Raw genomic sequence first — 18,746 nt, forward strand, 5'->3', positions numbered from 1 at the left:
CAATAAAATCAAATTCCATAACTGCTGGCTGGGTGATTCACAAACTGGAGAACACTTATACCACAGAAGTCCACCCACTGGAGTGAAGGTTCTGAGCCCCACGTCAGGCTTCCCAACCTGGGGGTCTGGCAACAGGAGGAGGAATTCCTAGAGAATCAGACTTTGAAGGCTAGCAGGATTTGATTACAGGACCTCAACAGGACTGGGGGAAACAGAGACTCCACTCTTGGAGGGCACACACAAAGTAGTGTGTGCATTGGGACCCAGGGGAAGGAGCAGTGACCCCATAGGAGACAAAACCAGACCTACCTGCTAGTGTTGGAGGGTCTCCTGCAGAGGTGGGGGGTGGCTGTGTCTCACCATGAGGACAAGGACACTGGCAGCAGAAGTTCTGAGAAGTACTCCTCAGTGTGAGTCCTCCCAGAGTCCACCATTAACCCCACCAAAGAGCCCGGGTAGGCTCCAGTGTTGGGTCACCTTAGGCCAAACAACCAACAAGGAGGGAACCCAGCCGCACCCATCAGCAGACAAGCGGATTAAAGTTTTACTGAGCTCTGCCCACCAGAGCAACAGCCAGTTCTACCCACCACCAGTCCCTCCCATCAGGAAACTTGTACAAGCCTCTTAGATAGCCTCATCCACCAGAGGGCAGACAGCAGAAGCAAGAAGAACTACAATCCTGCAGCCTGTGGAACAAAAACCACATTCACAGAAAGACAGACAAGATGAAAAGGCAGAGGGCTATGTACCAGATGAAGGAAGAAGATAAAACCCCAGAAAAACAACTAAATGAAGTGCAGATAGGCAACCTTCCAGAAAAAGAATTCAGAATAATGATAGTGAAGATGATCCAGGACCTCGGAAAAGGAATGGAGGCAAAGATTGAGAAGATGCAAGAAATGTTTAACAAAGACCTAGAAGAATTAAGGAACAAACAAACAGAGATGAACAATACAGTAACTGAAATGAAAACTACACTAGAAGGAAACAATAGCAGAATAACTGAGGCAGAAGAACGGATAAGTGACCTGGAAGACAGAATGGTGGAATTCACTGCTGCAGAACAAAATAAAGAAAAAAGAATGAAAAGAAATGAAGACAGCCTAAGAGACCTCTGGGACAATATTAAATGCAACAACATTCGCATTATAGGGGTCCCAGAAGGAGAAGAGAGAGAGAAAGGACCCAAGAAAAGATTTGAAGAGATTACAGTCGAAAACTTCCCTAACATGGGAAAGGAAATAGCCACCCAAGTCCAGGAAGCACAGAGAGTCCCATACAGGATAAAACCAAGGAGAAACATGCTGAGACACATAGTAATCAAACTGTCAAAAATTAAGGACAAAGAAAAATTATTGAAAGCAGCAAGGGAAAAACGACAAATAACATACAAGGGAACTCCCATAAGGTAAACAGCTGATTTCTCAGCAGAAACTCTACAAGCCAGAAGGGAGTGGCATGACATATTTAAAGTGATGAAAGGGAAGAACCTAAACCAAGATTACTCTACCCAGCAAGGATCTCATTCAGATTCGATGGAGAAATCAAAAGCTTTACAGACAAGCAAAAGCTAAGAGAATTCAGCACCACCAAACCAGCTCTACAACAAATGCTAAAGGAACTTCTCTAAGTGGGAAACACAAGAGGAGAAAAGGACCTATAAAACAAACCCAAAACAATTAAGAAAATGGTAATAGGAACATACATATCGATAATTACCTTAAACGTGAATGGATTAAATGCTCCAACCAAAAGACACAGGCTTGCTGAATGGATACAAAAACAAGACCCATATATATGCTGTCTACAAGAGACCCACTTCAGACCTAGGGACACATACAGACTGAAAGTGAGGGGATGGAAAAAGACATTCCATGCAAATGGAAATCAAAAGAAAGCTGGAGTAGCAATACTCATATCAGATAAAATAGACTTTAAAATAAAGAATGTTACAAGAGACAAGGAAGGACACTACATAATGATCAAGGGATCAATCCAAGAAGAAGATATAACAATTATAAATATATATGCACCCAACATAGGAGCACCTCAGTACATAAGGCAACTGCTAACAGCTATAAAAGAGGAAATCGACAGTAACAAAATAATAGTGGGGGACTTTAACACCTCACACCAATGGACAGATCATTCAGACAGAAAATTAATAAGGAAACACAAGCTTTAAATGATACAATAGACCAGATAGACTGAATTGATATTTATAGGACATTCCATCCAAAAACAGCAGATTACACTTTCTTCTCAAGTGCGCACAGAACATTCTCCAGGATAGATCACATCTTGCATCACAAATCAAGCCTCAGTAAATTTAAGAAAATTGAAATCATATCAAGCATCTTTTCTGACCACAACACTATGAGATTAGAAATCAATTACAGGGAAAAAAGCGTAAAAACCAGAAACACATGGAGGCTAAACAATACGTTACTAAATAACCAAAAGATCACTGAAGAAATCAAAGAGGAAGTCAAAAAATACCTAGAAACAAATGACAATGAAAACACGATGATCCAAAACCTATGGATGCAGCAAAAGCAGTTCTAAGAGGGAAGTTTATAGCAATACAATCCTACCTCAAGAAACAACAAACATCTCAAATAAACGATCTAACCTTATACCTAAAAGAACTAGAGAAAGAAGAACAAAACCCCAAGTTAGTAGAAGGAAAGAAATCATCAAGATAAGAGCAGAAATAAATGAAATAGAAACAAAGGAAACAATAGCAAAGATCAATAAAACTAAAAGCTGATTCTCTAAGAAGAAAAACAAAATTCATAAAACTTTAGCCAGACTCATCAAGAAAAAGAGAGAACTCAAATCAATAAAATTAGAAATGAAAAAGGAGAAGTTACAACGGACACTGCAGAAATACAAAGCATCCTAAGAGACTACTACAAGCAACTCTATGCCAATAAAATGGACAACCTGGAAGAAAGGGACAAATTCTTAGCTATAACCTTCCAAGACTGAACTAGGAAGAAATAGAAAATATGAACAGACCAATCACAAGTAATGAAATTGAAACTGTGATTAAAAATCTTCCAATAAACAAAAGTCCAGGACCAGATGGTTTCACAGGTGAATTCTATCAAACATTTAGAGAAGAGCTAACACCCATCCTTCTCAAACTCTTCCAAAAAATTGTGGAGGAAGGAACACTCCCAAACTCATTCTATGAGGCCACCACCACCCTGATACCAAAACCAGACAAAGATACTACAAACAAAGAAAATTACAGACCAATATCACTGATGAATATAGATGCAAAAATCCTTAACAAAATACTAGCAAACAGAATCCAACAACACATTAAAAGGATCATACACCATGATCAAGTGGGATTTATCCCAGGGATGCAAGGATTCTTCAATATATGAAATCAATCAATGTGATACACCATATTAACAAATTGAAGAATAAAAACCATATGATCATCTCAATAGATGCAGAAAAAGTTTTGACAAAATTCAACACCCATTTATGATAAAAACTCTCCAGAAAGTAGGCATAGAGGGAAACTACCTCAACATAATAAAGGCCATATATGACAAACCCACGGCAAACATCATTCTCAATGGTAAAAAACTGAAAGCATTTCCTCTAAGATCAGGAACAAGACAAGGATGTCCACTCTCACCACTAGTATTCAACATAGTTTTGGAAGTCCTAGCCACGGCAATCAGGGAAGAAAAAGAAATAAAAGGAATACAAATTGGAAAAGAAGAAGTAAAACTGTCACTGTTTGCAGATGACATGATACTATACATAGAGAATCCTAAAGATGCCACCAGGAAACTACTAGAGCTAATCAATGAATCTGGTAAAGTTGCAGGATACAAAATTAATGCACAGAAATCTTTTGCATCCCTATACACTAGTGATGAAAAATCTAAAAGAGAAATTATGGAAACACTCCCATTTACCACTGCAACAAAAAGAATAAAATACCTAGGAATCAACCTACCTAGGGAGACAAAAGACCTGTATGCAGAAAACTATAAGACACTGATGAAAGAAATTAAAGATGATAAAAACAGATGGATACCATGTTCTTGGACTGGAAGAATCAATATTGGGAAAATGACTATATTACCCAAAGCAATCTACAGATTCAGAGCAATCCCGATTAAATTACCAATGGCCTTTTTTACAGAACTAGAACAAAAAATCTTAAAATTTGTATGGAGACACAAAAGACCCCAAATAGCCAAAGCAGTCTTGAGGGAAAAAAAACGGAGCTGGAGGAATCAGGCTCCCGGACTTCAGACTATACTACAAAGCTACAGTAATCAAGACAATATGGTACTGGCACAAAAACAGAAATATAGATCAATGGAACAGGATAGAAAGCCCAGAGGTAAACCCACGCACCTATGGTCAACTAATCTATGACAAAGGTGGCAAGGATATACAATGGAGAAAAGACAGTCTCTTCAATAAGTGGTGCTGGGAGAACTGGACAGCTACATGTAAAAGAATGAAATTAGAACATTCCCCAACACCAGACACAAAAATAAACTCAAAATGGATTAGAGACCTAAATGTAAGACTGGACACTATAAAACTCTCAGAGGAAAGCATAGGAAGAACACTCTTTGACATAAATCACAGCAAGATCATTTGTGACCCACCTCCTAGAGTAATGAAAATAAAAACAAAAATAAACAAATGGGACCAAATGAAACTTAAAAGTTTTTGCACAGCAAAGGAAACTACAAACAAGATGAAAAGACAACCCTCAGAATGGGAGAAAAAATTTTTTTGGGGAAAATACTTATTTTTGAGAAAATATTTTTGCAAACGAATCAACGGACAAAGGATTAATCTCTAAAATATATAAACAGCTCATGCAGCTCAATAGTAAAAAAACAAACAACCCAACCCAAAAATGGGCAGAAGACCTAAATAGACATTTCTCCAAAGAAGACATACAGATGGCCAAGAAGCACATGAAAAGCTGCTCAACATCACTAATTATTAGAGAAATGCAAATCAAAACTACAATGAGGTATCACCTCACACCACTTAGAATGGGCATCATTAGAAAATCTACAAACAACAAATGCTGGAGAGGGTGTGGAGAAAAGGGAACCCTCTTGCACTGTTGGTGGGAATGTCAATTGATACAGCCACTATGGAGAACAGTATGGAAGTTCCTTAAAAAATTAAAAATAGAATTACCATATGACCCAGCAATCCCACTACTGGGCATATACCCAGAGAAATCCATAATTCAAAAAGACACATGCACCCCAATGTTCATCACAGCACTATTTACAATAGCCAGGATATGGAAGCAACCTAAATGCCCATCGACAGATGAATGGATAAAGAAGATGTGGTACATATATACAATGGAATATTACTCAGCCATAAAAAGGAAGAAAATTGGGTCATTTGTAGAGACGTGGATGGATCTAGAGACTGTCATACAGAGTGAAGTAAGTCAGAAAGAGAATAACAAATATTGTATATTAACGCATATATGTGGAAACTAGAAAAATGGCACAGATGAACTGGTTTGCAGGGCAGAAATTGAGACACAGATGCAGAGAACAAACGTATGGACGCCAAGGGGGGAAAGTGGAGGGGGGGTGGTGGTGGTGGTGGGATGAACTGGGAGATTGGGATTGACATGTATACACTAATATGTATAAAATGGACAACTAATAAGAACCTGCTATATAAAAAAATAAATAAAATAAAATTCAAAAAAAAAAGTAATCTCTAACCAATAGTCCTAGCACTTTCATAGAATTTTTTATCATGTAAGCACATTATAAAAATCAGCAAATAAGTCAAACAAGTAAAAATGTAACTCTAGGAAGTTAAAGATGTTTATTTTGTAAAACTTCACCAGTTGGGATAAACTGGGAAAGAGAGACCAATCTGAATTGGTTGAAAGTATGAATCATGGAATATTTTAATGTGATTTGAACTGGGATTTCAAAGTGTTCACAGGTAGAGTTTCTTAAGCACTGATTTCAATAAATAAGAATTGTCAGTAGCGTAAAAAAAAAAAAAATCTCATTTTCTGAAATTGATGTATCATGATTGCTTTTGGAAAGTCCATTCCCACCAACCTTAATGTCAGGGACTATGGATAAAGTAGGAAATGACCACTGGTTCTTCTGGGCAGCCTGATCTTCTAAACCAAAGGCCACAATCCTCTTCCTGAAACTACTATATCACTTCTCTACCTTCTCTGCCTTTAGTTCCTTAGGCCAGTTTTTCTCCCTTTGGAACTGGCCTCAGATCATCTTGTCCAGCCATCTTGTCTTATAGATGAGAAATGAACCAGAGAGGGCAGGTGACTTGCCTGGGGTACCAGAGCTAATTAATGACAAAGCCAGGGCTAAAATCCAAATCTGCTGTTTGGAAGCCTGCTGTTCTTTGCCCTAAATCACACCACCCACTTGTCTTTCACCCCTGACAAAAAGCAGAACACAAAACTATGAGAATAGGGGTGAGGGGGGCATCTAGATAATACCAGTGAGAAGTTATTGTATCTCAAAAATATAAATATGGAGGTGATAATAAATGTTAATGCCTAAAATGACTAGCTTAGCAAGTGTATGGCAGACTCAACCACATTCTAATAATCACTGCCTAAGGCCTCTGAAGTTAAAGAAAGCTCTTAGGCTGAGGAGGGCAGAGGCAGAATACTTTGGATAACATTAGAAGAATAAATACAAGGTTGGGGGAAGTGCCTAAAATTTCCTAGACCAAGGAAAATCAATTCAAGGAGCTAAGGTACAGAGAGAAAGATGGTATAATTTGGCTTAGAATTAACTGCAACTTAAGTGAATGTAATGCCAAATAATTGGGTATTATACATATTTTTATTATGTTCTCATGATAAGAATGCAGAGAAAAGTGATGGGCTGTGCCAACATAAAGAATAATAAAGCCTCACTCCTATAAGCCACTGGCTCGACTTTGACATTTGTGACCTATCTCAGTAATTAAAGCACCGAAACAGTTCAGGTTCATTGCTGCTGTTATAAGGAAGACTGCTTGGTAAGATTCAAGGGAACCAGTGGAATGTGAATTTTATGAAATCATAATTATTTTCACATGAGAACCGCTCAAAATGCAGAAATGCAAATAGAAATCTCTAAAAACTGAGGGCAAAAACAGGGTTAAAGGGAAGATAGACTGTCTGATTCTGTAAGTAAGAATATTTCATTTTGAGAAAGTAATATATATAATTGGCCCTCAGCAAGGGATAAATGGCTTCTGTTTCTAGCTAATGAGATTTGATTTAAAATTTTTAATTGGGAGTAATGGAAGAAGCTCAGGAACCAGAACCAAGAGCAAATACTCAGTTTTTCTGAGGGGTATGACAAAAATTCGTCCTTCTTATTTTTATACCATGGAACTCTAAGATGCCTTACTCACTGCAGTAGACAAGCCTAGATCCTATAATATTAAAATAATAAAAGGATATAACACTAAAAAAATTCAAAGACTAATTAAAATAAATTAAGAAATACATTTATATGGAAAAAATGATAAACAGGTATCCTGAGTTTCTCAACTATAAAAAGAACACAATAATCTGAAAGGTTATCATGATGAGCAAATAATATACATAAAATTCTTAAAGATGTATGTGGTACACAATAAGTGCTTTGCAAATGGTAGCTATTATCATAGCCAGGATGAAGAATAACTTTTGAGCTAATTAGATTGGACTAATCACCACCTCCTCCATGCTTCAGTTTCATTCTGAGCATACAAATGTGATCACTGTTAGCCAACTAGGCAGCTTTTGAGATCTTTGACTAGATCACACAAGAAAACCAAAAATAGTATTTGGAAACCAAGGTGAGGGGAAAAGACTTAACCTGAGGAGGCAATGGCTAGCAAAACATATTATGACATTATTTATAAGCAGCATTCATAAGGCAAGGGGTCACTCACAGTACAAAGATAAGAAGTCAAAGAAAATCAAGGCAATTTAGAAATCTTAAAAATTAAAGGAAACTGCTGTGACATAAGCCCTAATGAAAAGTAAAAAGTACTTCCACAGGAACCTGTAAGACTCTTTGCTGGAACCATTTTTATCTAATTTGAAAGCAATTCAAGACTCATGTTCTTTTCACCTACCAACCAAGAGTCAGTATACTTATTTTCAACCCAGTTTATTTCTAGGAGGATTTGGATTTATTTTTCTTGATTTTATGAAGCACTTAATTCCTTTCTGCTCCCAGTATGGAATTTATTTTTTAAGAATTCCACTTTCTTTTCCCTTTAAAGTCAAGGACCTTTCCCCTACTCATGTAATCCTAGAACTCAAAGCTGACAAAAAAGAAAACTGTTTTAACTCTGGGAGCATATTCTTGGGCAGGACATTTAAGGCTACATAGAGGAATGGTTATTAACGTATAAAGAAGGTTCCACGGGGATGAAAAAGAAACCCTTGTGCAATTTGAAGGCTAAATGCAGAGAAAAAGCAAAGCTCCTGAAGGGTAGGAGATAAAAATGTAATTACTATGGCTTTTCCTCTCTCCCCATTAATGGAAATGCTGTTTATGACTGAGAACTCTCTTAAGAGATATTCTGAAAGTTGCCAGGTAGATTATTAACAGATTTATCTGTTTATTCCAAAGTTTGGGATTTGCTTCTTTTCAAATATTCCAAGAGTCAAATTGAGAGAACTTCTGTTTCTCAGAAAAACATTAATAAATAAGAGCTTGGATTTTATTGCCTTTGTCCACTCTCCTGATACTGTTCTTTCTTTCTTTAAAAACAATCCAAATGCATCCCTTCCCAAAATACATATTGATCTTAGCAGTGAAATAAAGGAATTCTTTTTTTTTAATCTTCCCACATAAGGACTCATAAAAATAGGCCTAGAGGACAGTGACCTGAAAGCAGACAAATCTAGGTCTCCAATTCCCATCACAGTTTCTCCAACCCTACAAGCACACTTAAGGTTCAAAAAGAAAAATTAATGCCCAAACAGCCTGTGAGGCACATAGACATGGAAAAATTTTCTATCCTGGTCTTACCAGGCATCAGATAACATATTGTTAAAATCGTCAATGGACCATTCATTTAGAAAGGGTTCTAACCTTTTAAAATCACAAATTAACATCAGCAACAGTATGTCAGGGATCTTGGACCACACTCACAATGGCTTCTTTGTCGAGTAAGCAAAGAAGCTGTGTTATTTTGGTTGCCTGGAAATTCTTATCTGTTCCGCTGAACTGCAAAGATCTTGGATCCCTATTAAAGGCTGTGGATCTCCACATAAGTGATATCTCTGTTACAGAGAAAGAAGGGGCTGCTGCACTTGCTAGAATGTCTTCGGCTTTGAATCAGATGCTCCAAGTTTGGTTTCAACCAGACTTCCAGTGTGCCCAATGCCAAACTTCAAGCTTTAAGCAAGGGGAGAAAAGTCTAGATCCCAGGAGCACACCAGATCACTCAGATAAAGGAGTAGAAGCATGCTTCAGTTGGACTAAAGTTGGTTCCCTTTGTTAGCACCAATCTCTCATTTAGTTCTTCACAGACTAAATTACAGCTTCTCTCAGAGAAGAGGACCTGGATATTGAGAATGAATTAAAGTAGGTATTAAAGTAGAAATTTCAAGGCCAAATATCCACAAAGTCAGGCAAAGCAGCATCTGAGGCCAGTACCAGAAAGTGGTGGAATTCAATGGGCAGCAATTCTGAATACTTGAGTTCCCCTAGAACCTGTCCAGCCTCATGGCCCAACCTGTACCCCAATCATGGGCACCACCTCCTCGATCCACAGTAAGTCCAATGGGGTTGAGGCTCGACTTTGTCGGTGGTGAATTCGGCGTAGCCGCAGAAGGTACAGGATGATGGCCAGTAGCACCACCAGGATACAGGCGAAGAAAAGATAGTGGTTGTACACAAAGGAGAGACGGAACCAGCTACCATGGGCCTGTCGGGCACCTTCCTGCCGTAGATCCCTAAGGAAGAAGGTGGAAAGAAATGTTAGTTTAGGAGAGAAATATTTATGCCGATTTAAAAGGCCCAGTGGTTTTACCCATTTACTCCATCCACGTAAACATGCTATAATACCAGCTCCACAGAGCAAGCAAAGCTGAAGCATGTCCCCAGGCCCAGAGCTGGTATGTGCGATTCCTTCTGTACCTTCCTTTCCCCGGCCTAGAGGGAGCCTCACAGGCCTACCCCCTCTAGAATCTGGGGGCAAAATTAGAAGCCAAAAAAATGAACAGTAAGACAAGACTGGTCATCTGTCAAATAAGTCTTAACAGTGACCCCATACCACCCTGGCCTACACAGTTTGTAAATACGGTGCTAATGAGAGTAAGGTGGCCCCTGAATCTAAACAAGAAATCAGAGTATATCTAAATCTTTAAAAAAAAAAAGTTGCTGTGCTTCCTGAGGATTTAGGATTTATCTAGAGAAAGCTGTCACTTAATCAATTGTATTGTAAACCAAAGAAAAAATAGACATGTAAACCTAAGTGCAGTGATCTGTCTAGAACAGAAGCCCTTCTCTCATGGTCCAGATACCAGATCCATTTTCATTCTGTTTGACCTGCAGTGTTTTTTTAAAAATGTGAATCTCCAAACAGAAAGACCACATATAAAATATGGATTTCTGGCTTCTCGACAAAGGAGAGCTGGCAGATGCTGGGACAGCACTTCTGCATGATGGTAATCAGCCTTTTGTTTGGGGCACATACTCTTCAGTTCCCCACTTCTCTCACCGGCCTGGCTTATGTATTGAGTTTAAAGAAACAGGCACCAAAGATTAAGAGTTCATCTTAGCTTATCTGAAATAGTCCAAAGGAGAGAGCACCTAAAAATTATCCCAAATATCTTATGGTACATAAGAGCAAGACATCCCCTAAAAGCATCTCATGTCCTTTGTTCTAATTCTGGCCCACCAAAAAGCCTTCCAAGTCAATGACATGATCTCTAGAATGACTCTACCCATTAGGAAAGATGGCTGTATAGGAACAACATATCCCAGTCCTCTAGTCAGATAGAGATAGTTCCAGAGTAACTTTAGTTCATCAGTCAGTATCTTAGAAGTTGTTAGTAAGAGCTCAAGTCTAAAGATTGATTTGTTGTAGATAAACAAAACTGAATTCCTGGGAACTCCCTGGCGGGCCAGTGGTTAGGACTTAGCGGTTTCACTGCCGAGGGCATGGGTTCAATCCCTGGTCGGGGAACTAAGATCCCACAAGCCACGGGGCACGGCCAAAAAAAAAAACCACTGAATTCCTGAAATTGCAAAGAAGAACATACTCCAGACCAATAATTCTCAGACTTCTTTCTGTTTCAACATGCCTGGTAAGTAACAGTAGTTTCACGTGGCAGTAATAAGGGGAGTTTGGGTGGGTTTTTTTGTTTTGTTTTTTTGACGGGGAGGTTACTTAAACCTATTCTGGGGCACCAACTAACATCCTCTGAGCTCAAGATGCCAGCTTGGTCAGTCCACTTTACCTGAGTGGTAAGAAGCGTGTTTTATACAAAATGGCTCCCAGTGTCCACTGAACCTCTCGGTCATAGACCAGCTGGGCTGTCTGCAGATTTGGGTAGTCATAGGGAAAGTGGAATCCTTCATGAAGAACTTGGTACATCCAAGCTGACTTAAAACACTGATACCTGTGTGACAAAAAATAATTAATTTTTTTTAAAGAAAAAAAGAGGGACTTCCCTGGTAGTGCAGTGGTTAAGAATCCGCCTGCCAATGCAGAGGACGTGGGTTCGAGCCCTGGTCCAGGAAGATCCCACATGCCGCGGAGCAGCTAAGCCTGTGCGCCACAACTAGTAAGCCTGTGCTCTAGAGCCTGCAAGCCACAACTACTGAGCCTGTGTGCCACAACTACTGAAGCCCGCATGCCTAGAGCCTGTGCTCCACAACAAGGGAAGCCACCGCAATGAGAAGCCTGCGCACCGCAACAAAGAGTAGCCCCTGCTCGCCGCAACTAGAGAAAGCCCACACGCAGCAACGAAGACCCAATGCAGCCAAAAATAAAAATAAATAAATTAAAAAAAAAAAGAATTTGAATGCTTTCTGCATATTCCCACTAGATGTCAAAAAGACCTCTCTTCCCCGTTTCACCTTCCTCACCTCTAGGTGGAGCCAAATCTGAGCCTCCTTTATGTTAACACTTACTGCAAAAGTGAAGAACACCTCTATGCAATGTAATAACACTATTGTGAGTACGTTTTACTTTTCTTTCTCTTTCTTTTTTTTTTCTAATAGCCCTTATCTTCAGGGAGAATGCTGAAATATCTACAAATATGATGTTTTGGATTTGCTTCAAAATGACTGAATTGTGGGGTGGGAAAACAGATGAAACAAGAGGGCTGGAAGTTGACAGCTATTAGGAGAGAAGCTGGGTGACAGATATTCAGGAGTTCATTATACTGTTCTATTTTTGTTTATGTTTAAATTTTTTTTAACTAAAACATTTACAAAATGGGAGGACTGATGAACCAAACTGGCAAAATACTGATATTTGTTGAAGCTGGGTGACAGTTACACGTGGGTTTCTGTTACTGTTCTTTCTACTTTTCTGCATGTTTGATATTTTAATAAAAATTTAAAAATAAAAAGACCACTTTTGATTTAAAACCACTTGGAGAGAACACTTTTTGGTAACCACCAGTTTCCCTTGGCTTCACTAAAATAACCTCACTATTTTGGCCTCTACCCTTCAGAAAATCAAAATCTGAAATAACCAAATTCTCCTTCAACATAAAATCCAATCTGTACTATCACTCGCTCTCTCTCATTCATTGTTCATACACTTTTTTTTTAAATTTAATTAAATTTAATTTTTTTGGCTGCGTTGCATCTTCATTGCTGCACACAGCCTTTCTCTAGTTGTGGCGAGCAGGGGCTACTCTTTGTCGTGGTGCTTGGGCTTCTCATTGCGGTGGCTTTTCTTGTTGTGGAGCATGGGCTCTAGGCACACAGGCTTCAGTAGCTGTAGCACGGGGCTCAACGGTTGCGACATGCAGGTCCTAGAGTGCATGGGCTTCAGTAGTTGCAGCGTATGGTCTCAGTAGCTGTGGCGCACAGGCTCTAGGGTGCGTGGGCTTCAGTAGTTGTGGTGCGCGGGCTCAGTAGTTGTGGCTCACAGGCTCTAGGGCACAGGCTCAGTAGTTGCGGCGCACGGGCTTAGTTGCTCCGTGGCATGTGGGATCTTCCCGGACCAGGGCTCGAACCCACGTCCCCTGCATTGGCAGGCAGATTCTTAACCACTGCACCACCAAGGAAGTCCTGTTCATACATTTTAAGGCCACATCTAAGGGAGAAAAGGAAGTTACTTACTTGAGTCGATGCTCATCTGCATGTGATGAAAAGAGGCCATTCTTGAATCTCTGAGTGAGTACTGACCAAGCCATGCCACAGTAATCCTGGAACAACCACAGAGAAATGGTGCAACATGAAATGGGAGGCAAACTGTAACTGCCACAGTCATAGCTGTTCCATTTCTAAAGTTACTTGTGGGCTATTAGTTGACAAAGGAAAACAGAAATGGCATATTCATTCACCAAACACAGTGCCAGGTCCTGGGCAAGGCAAGTCCCTGAACTCAGGCCACTGAGTGACTTGAGTGACCTGGGAATAGTCCTTTTTATTCCTATTGCCTCCACGTTCACTACAAAGCCTGCCTGACATGGCTCCTGAGCCTCTTAGGCTTCAGAGATGGGTAAGGTTAGGACCAGGAGTAGCAACATCAAAAGCCAAACAGAGCTTCATTCTATCCTACGTAGGACTGACATGAGTAGGTCAAACAGATGGAACAGAAAATGGTCAAAGATCTATCACTGGGACTTCCTTGGTGGCACAGTGGTTAAGACTCCGCCTGCCAATGCAGGGAACACGGGTTCAAGCCCTGGTCCGGGAAGATCCCACATGCCGCAGAGCAACTAAGCCCATGCACCACAACTACTGAGCCTGCACTCTAGAGCCCGTGAACCACAACTACTGAGCCCGTGTGCCACAACTACTGAAGCCTGTGCACCTAGAGCCCATGATCAGCAACAAAGAGAAGCCACCCAATGAGAAGCCCGCGCACCGCAACAAAGAGTAGCCCCCGCTCGCTGCAACTAGAGAAAGCCCGCCTGCAGCAACGAAGACCCAATGCAGCCAAAAATAAAATAAATAAAATAAATAAATTTATTAAAAAAAAAAAGATCTATCACTGGCCTGCCTCCATGTTGTAATTCTCACCAAAGGAATCATTCTTTTTGGTTTGTTCAGTAAACTAACATTTCCTGCATGTCTACTATGTGCCAGGTGCTATTCTAGGTGCCAGGGGGATCCAGCAGTGAATAAAACAGACAAAAATTTCGTTCCTTATGAAGCTTACTTTCTAGTGGTGGGGGACAGACAATAACCAAATATACATGCATGCATACATACATATACACATACATACACAGAGTGGGTTAGATGACGTTAAGTGCTCGTGGGAAAAATAAAGCAGGAAAGGGAAATAGGTAATATTGGGGAGGGCTGCAATTTTGTAAAGGATGCCCAAGGAAGGTGTCACTGGGACGATAACAGTTGAGTCAAAGTTAAAAAAAAAAAAAAAAGGGCGAACAAAATCATCTTTTACCTAGGAAAGAAAACATATTAAGCCACTAGCAGTTTGGGCAAGTAATAACTTGAGCCCTTTGATGTTCAAGGGAATAGGATTTGAGGAAGTTTTTTTTTTTTTTTTTTTTAAATATTGGCAAGACTATTTATTTATTTATTTATTTATTTATTTATTTATTTATTTATTTATTTATTTTTGGCTGTTCTGGGTCTTTGGTTCGTGCGAGGGCTTTCTCCAGTTGCGGCAAGTGGGGGCCACTCTTCATCGCGGTGCGCGGGCCTTTCACTATCGCGGCCCCTCCCGTCGCGGGGCACAGGCTCCAGAAGCGCAGGCTCAGCAGCCGTGGCTCACGGGCCCAGCCGCTCCGCGGCATGTGGGATCCTCCCAGACCAGGGCTCGAACCCGTGTCTCCTGCATTAGCAGGCAGATTCTCAACCACTGCGCCACCAGGGAAGCCCTGAGGAAGTTTTAAAATGAGAGAAAGATTCAGGCTATGGACACTTAGGGGACGCTGGAAAGGAAAGGGCATGTGAGGGTATTCCTAGAGGCAAGGGCAAATACAAACCAGGTTTTCCTCAATATTTCTTAGGGACTGCCTTTAGAGAACAGAATAGTACAAACACTGCAGATATTATTCCTTTTGGAAGCCTTATACCAAGCGAACCTTAGAGAATTCTAAGAAAGCAGAAGGGAAAGAATAAAAAATATAAGAGAGGACAGATCTCCCCATAAATTTTTCTGATAAAAAGACAGATATACAAAAATTAAAAAGAGATGAATCCAAATTAAAGCAGACACTGTAGAAAGCTAGCTAAACTTTCACCTGTCCAAATAACTAATGCTTTAAGCCTATAAGATGCTTAAGTCCTAAATGTGCTCTAAGTGAATGTTTACTTCTTCTGCAATTTAAATGCACTATCATTGCTTTTTGCAACATCTTTTTTTTTTTTAATATTTATTTATCTATTTATTTGGCTGCGCTGGGTCTTAGTGCAACATCTTTTTAATATTCTAAGTGACCCTATAACCATCCTGGCCTCTTAAAACTCAAGGTAAGAAAATGAAAGTGGACTTGCCCACCTGTGTGACATCATCTCCAAAAGCACACTACACCTAGGAACACCCAGTAAGGGAAAAATACCTGGAGATGACACTTTTGGCCACAAACATTAATTAAGACTATTGGAAAATTGGAGGAAAAACCATTAACCACCATGACAATATTAGACCTGGGTGATAATTTGGGTAATAGAACACCCATGGAAACCTAAGCTTAATTAATTAGAAGGCAGTATAGCACAGCAGGTTCCTTAACTTCTCTAAGTCCACCTCCTCATCTGTAAAATGAGGGCTCACAGGGCTCCTGCCAAGAATCCAGTGAGATCATGCATGCAAAGCCCTTCGCACGGCATCTGGTACAAAGTTAGGCGTCCAATAAATGGCTGCTGCCAGGATGAGTCACTTTATTATTAATAATTTACCTGAGCAGCCTTGGCAAATGTTGGCCCGTGGTAGCGGCCACCGATGCGTAACACATCCTCTGTACAGTAAAAGAACTCGGAGAAACCGTAGAACTCGCTGTTGTTGAAGTCAATGGGTGACTGGTAGATGCCATTCAGCGAGGCCTGGCTGGTGTTGGAGCGAGCCAACAGCGGGCTCAGCATGGCCCCGCAAGCCACCCAGTCCCCTCTTCCTCGGACATGAAGGACCTGGCTGCTCCTTTCCACCACATCCGTGAGTCCCACAGGCAGGCAGGGATCTAGAAATGGATTGTCGGGACTCAGACCTGTCTTCTGGCCCAGCAACCTGTCACGATGACAAAAACAAACAAAACACATCACTACTGTACTCAGCCTCCTCTAAGATGCTTCCCAGACATCTTGTTATTCTTCTACATGACACCCCTAAAAACAGGGATGGAGTGTTACCACGTAGTTGTGTCACATGAACATTTAAATTATGCAAATTCAATTTAGAAAAAGAAAGAAATATGGCAGTGATTAATTTTGTTCAACCTTTTAGTCAACATGTATATTTCCCAATGTATAGTGAAATTGGAGATGTGAATCTGCTGTCCTCCCTCTGGTCTTCATTCCCATTTGTCTCTTAAAAGTGAAAAGATCTCACCATGCTGAGCGCAGTTCTGATGTTTAAAAAAACAATTGGGAGGAGGTGAAGTGGGAAGGGCTGAGGAGTGTCCTGAGGCAGGGACCATGGCAGTGATGCAGTGGTGATGGGTGGCAAAAGTGACCGAGTACATGCCCAGCTCTGAGGGGGAGGGGAGGGGCAGGTTTTGATTCCCACCATGGCCATCACACAGCTCTGGTTAATTAAAGTCTGTACTTGTCTAGCAACAGTATTCTCATTCCTAAAGAGATTAATATGCAGATCTGGCCAAAGACGGAAATTAAGTAGAGACCAAATAACTTGGCCAACTACAGTTAATTACTCATCAGTTCCTAAGACAAATGTTGAAGAGTGGACTTCCTGGGATGAAGATGCACCCACAGGTGTAAAGACTGAAGGAGGGAATGGGAATGTGGCAACACAACAAAATGCTTTGGAACAAGTGGAACCTACTTTAAAGATGTGACACCACCTATAAGGAAAACTCAGAAAATTATTAAAAAGAGAGAAACATTAAGTTTTAACATCCCAGGAAGCACAGGTTTCTCTGCAGATTAGCAGATACACAAGATGAGTAATCAGTCTTCTGAACTAGGTAACTTAGATACATGGTAAAAAAAATACCAATGCATGAGAAGAAGATGATGCTGCCTCGGGAGAAACATGATACAGAGATAAAAGAGCAGCAAGACAACAAAGGAAGGAAATGGAAAAGGAAGCACAGTGGCTAAAGTTGGTGTGAAACTTTCATAGTAATTGTTCTTCAGATGCCATAGTGTCAGCAGGAGTGATCTGAACTCCATAACCCAAGCAACATTTGTATGGATTTAAGAGTATTTTCAGAATACAAACACACTGCTTGGTTTTAATGCATTCATCAATCATCCAGATAACAGGATTCTCCCAAAGCACCTTGAACTCTTAGGAGTTTAGACTCAGAAAAACAAAAAAGACTTATGAGACAATATTTTCTGTAACATGCTCCCAATATAAGACAATTGATTACTGTAGAGAAATTATTACAAATGGGATAAACCAGTAGCTCTTCAAGCCACTGTTTCCAGCTAAACAAATGGGGGTAAACAGTTTTATGGTGGAAAAGAACTCTGCTCTCTATTATGCTTTCCTTTAATGTGCATAATGATAAAAATAATTTTACATGCTAAAAAACCCACAACTATTTGTACATTATGGTCTAAATACTTCATCTGGTACACAAATGAAGAATCAGTGGTCTGTCCAATGCTGGAGGAAAAAATGTCTATTCTGGACTTAAAGAGAATATTTTAAAGGCTAATTTTGACTACTATTTTAAAGGCTAATTTTGATTAAGATGCTTTTAATCTTTTATGCACACTATGGAACCTTAAGTCCCACGTAAGATGCAGGTCTACTGTAATTCAGCAAACATGTCCTGCGCACTTCCATGTATTGATAGAATGAACTTCCAGGAACTACATTACACTGCACAATTTAAATTGGTGACTTAACTGATCTCACTTATCCTGTGATACCATGTCTGAAGATGGGCACAGCAAGAGGTCACCACAATAAGCCACTGTACATTTTTGAGTCCTAATAACAAATATTAGAAGGCACTCTCAAGCAGATCAAGTGGGACTACTAATAGAGGGTCTCTAAAAGATGCTACCCCGTTGGCAGGGGTGGTCAGAAAGGAGGAAGCAAGGACGTACCTATCTAGTAGGATGTAACCATTTTTTCCTAATATCTGCAGCCTAACAACATTCTACTTCAGAATCACAGATCCCATGTCAAACATACCTGTTCTTGTTAAGAGTTTCATTCATCACAAGGTCTTCATAGCGCTGCCGGGCAAAGTTGCCCCCGAATCCCAGAAAGGTTGTGACATAAACCCTATACACATGTTCAGTGTGTTGCACATCACAGCCCAGGTTGAACTCGGCCAGCAATATCTTTGCAGCTTCTTCCTGTAATATGATGTAACGGGAACTTTACTTTTGGTTGACTTCTAGAAAGGTATGACATTGCTAATACACTAGATTTCA

At 40.1% G+C, this 18,746-nt stretch overlaps 1 protein-coding gene and 1 pseudogene across 10 annotated transcripts in view; one reads left to right on the top strand and one right to left on the bottom strand.

Moving 5' to 3' along the window:
* Nucleotides 1–18,746, bottom strand: part of ENTPD7 (ectonucleoside triphosphate diphosphohydrolase 7) — a 79,802-nt gene that overhangs the window by 5,965 nt on the left and 55,091 nt on the right. For 9 of the 10 annotated variants that reach the window (XM_057531379.1, XM_057531382.1, XM_057531380.1 and 6 more), the window contains 5 exons: nucleotides 18,502–18,668; nucleotides 16,074–16,398; nucleotides 13,317–13,402; nucleotides 11,477–11,638; nucleotides 6,845–9,967 (listed from right to left, as the gene is read on the bottom strand). In XM_057531379.1, coding sequence (XP_057387362.1) covers nucleotides 9,736–9,967; nucleotides 11,477–11,638; nucleotides 13,317–13,402; nucleotides 16,074–16,398; nucleotides 18,502–18,668 — 972 coding nt within the window. In that variant the 3' untranslated portion in view covers nucleotides 6,845–9,735. Of the gene's footprint in view, nucleotides 1–6,844; nucleotides 9,968–11,476; nucleotides 11,639–13,316; nucleotides 13,403–16,073; nucleotides 16,399–18,501; nucleotides 18,669–18,746 lie in introns of those variants that run through there. The other variant, XR_451445.2, reaches the window with a different exon arrangement.
* Nucleotides 16,898–17,461, top strand: LOC103006422 (receptor-binding cancer antigen expressed on SiSo cells-like; annotated as a pseudogene).

Source organism: Balaenoptera acutorostrata, chromosome 16, assembly GCF_949987535.1.
Source record: "Balaenoptera acutorostrata chromosome 16, mBalAcu1.1, whole genome shotgun sequence".
Lineage (NCBI taxonomy): Eukaryota > Metazoa > Chordata > Mammalia > Artiodactyla > Balaenopteridae > Balaenoptera > Balaenoptera acutorostrata.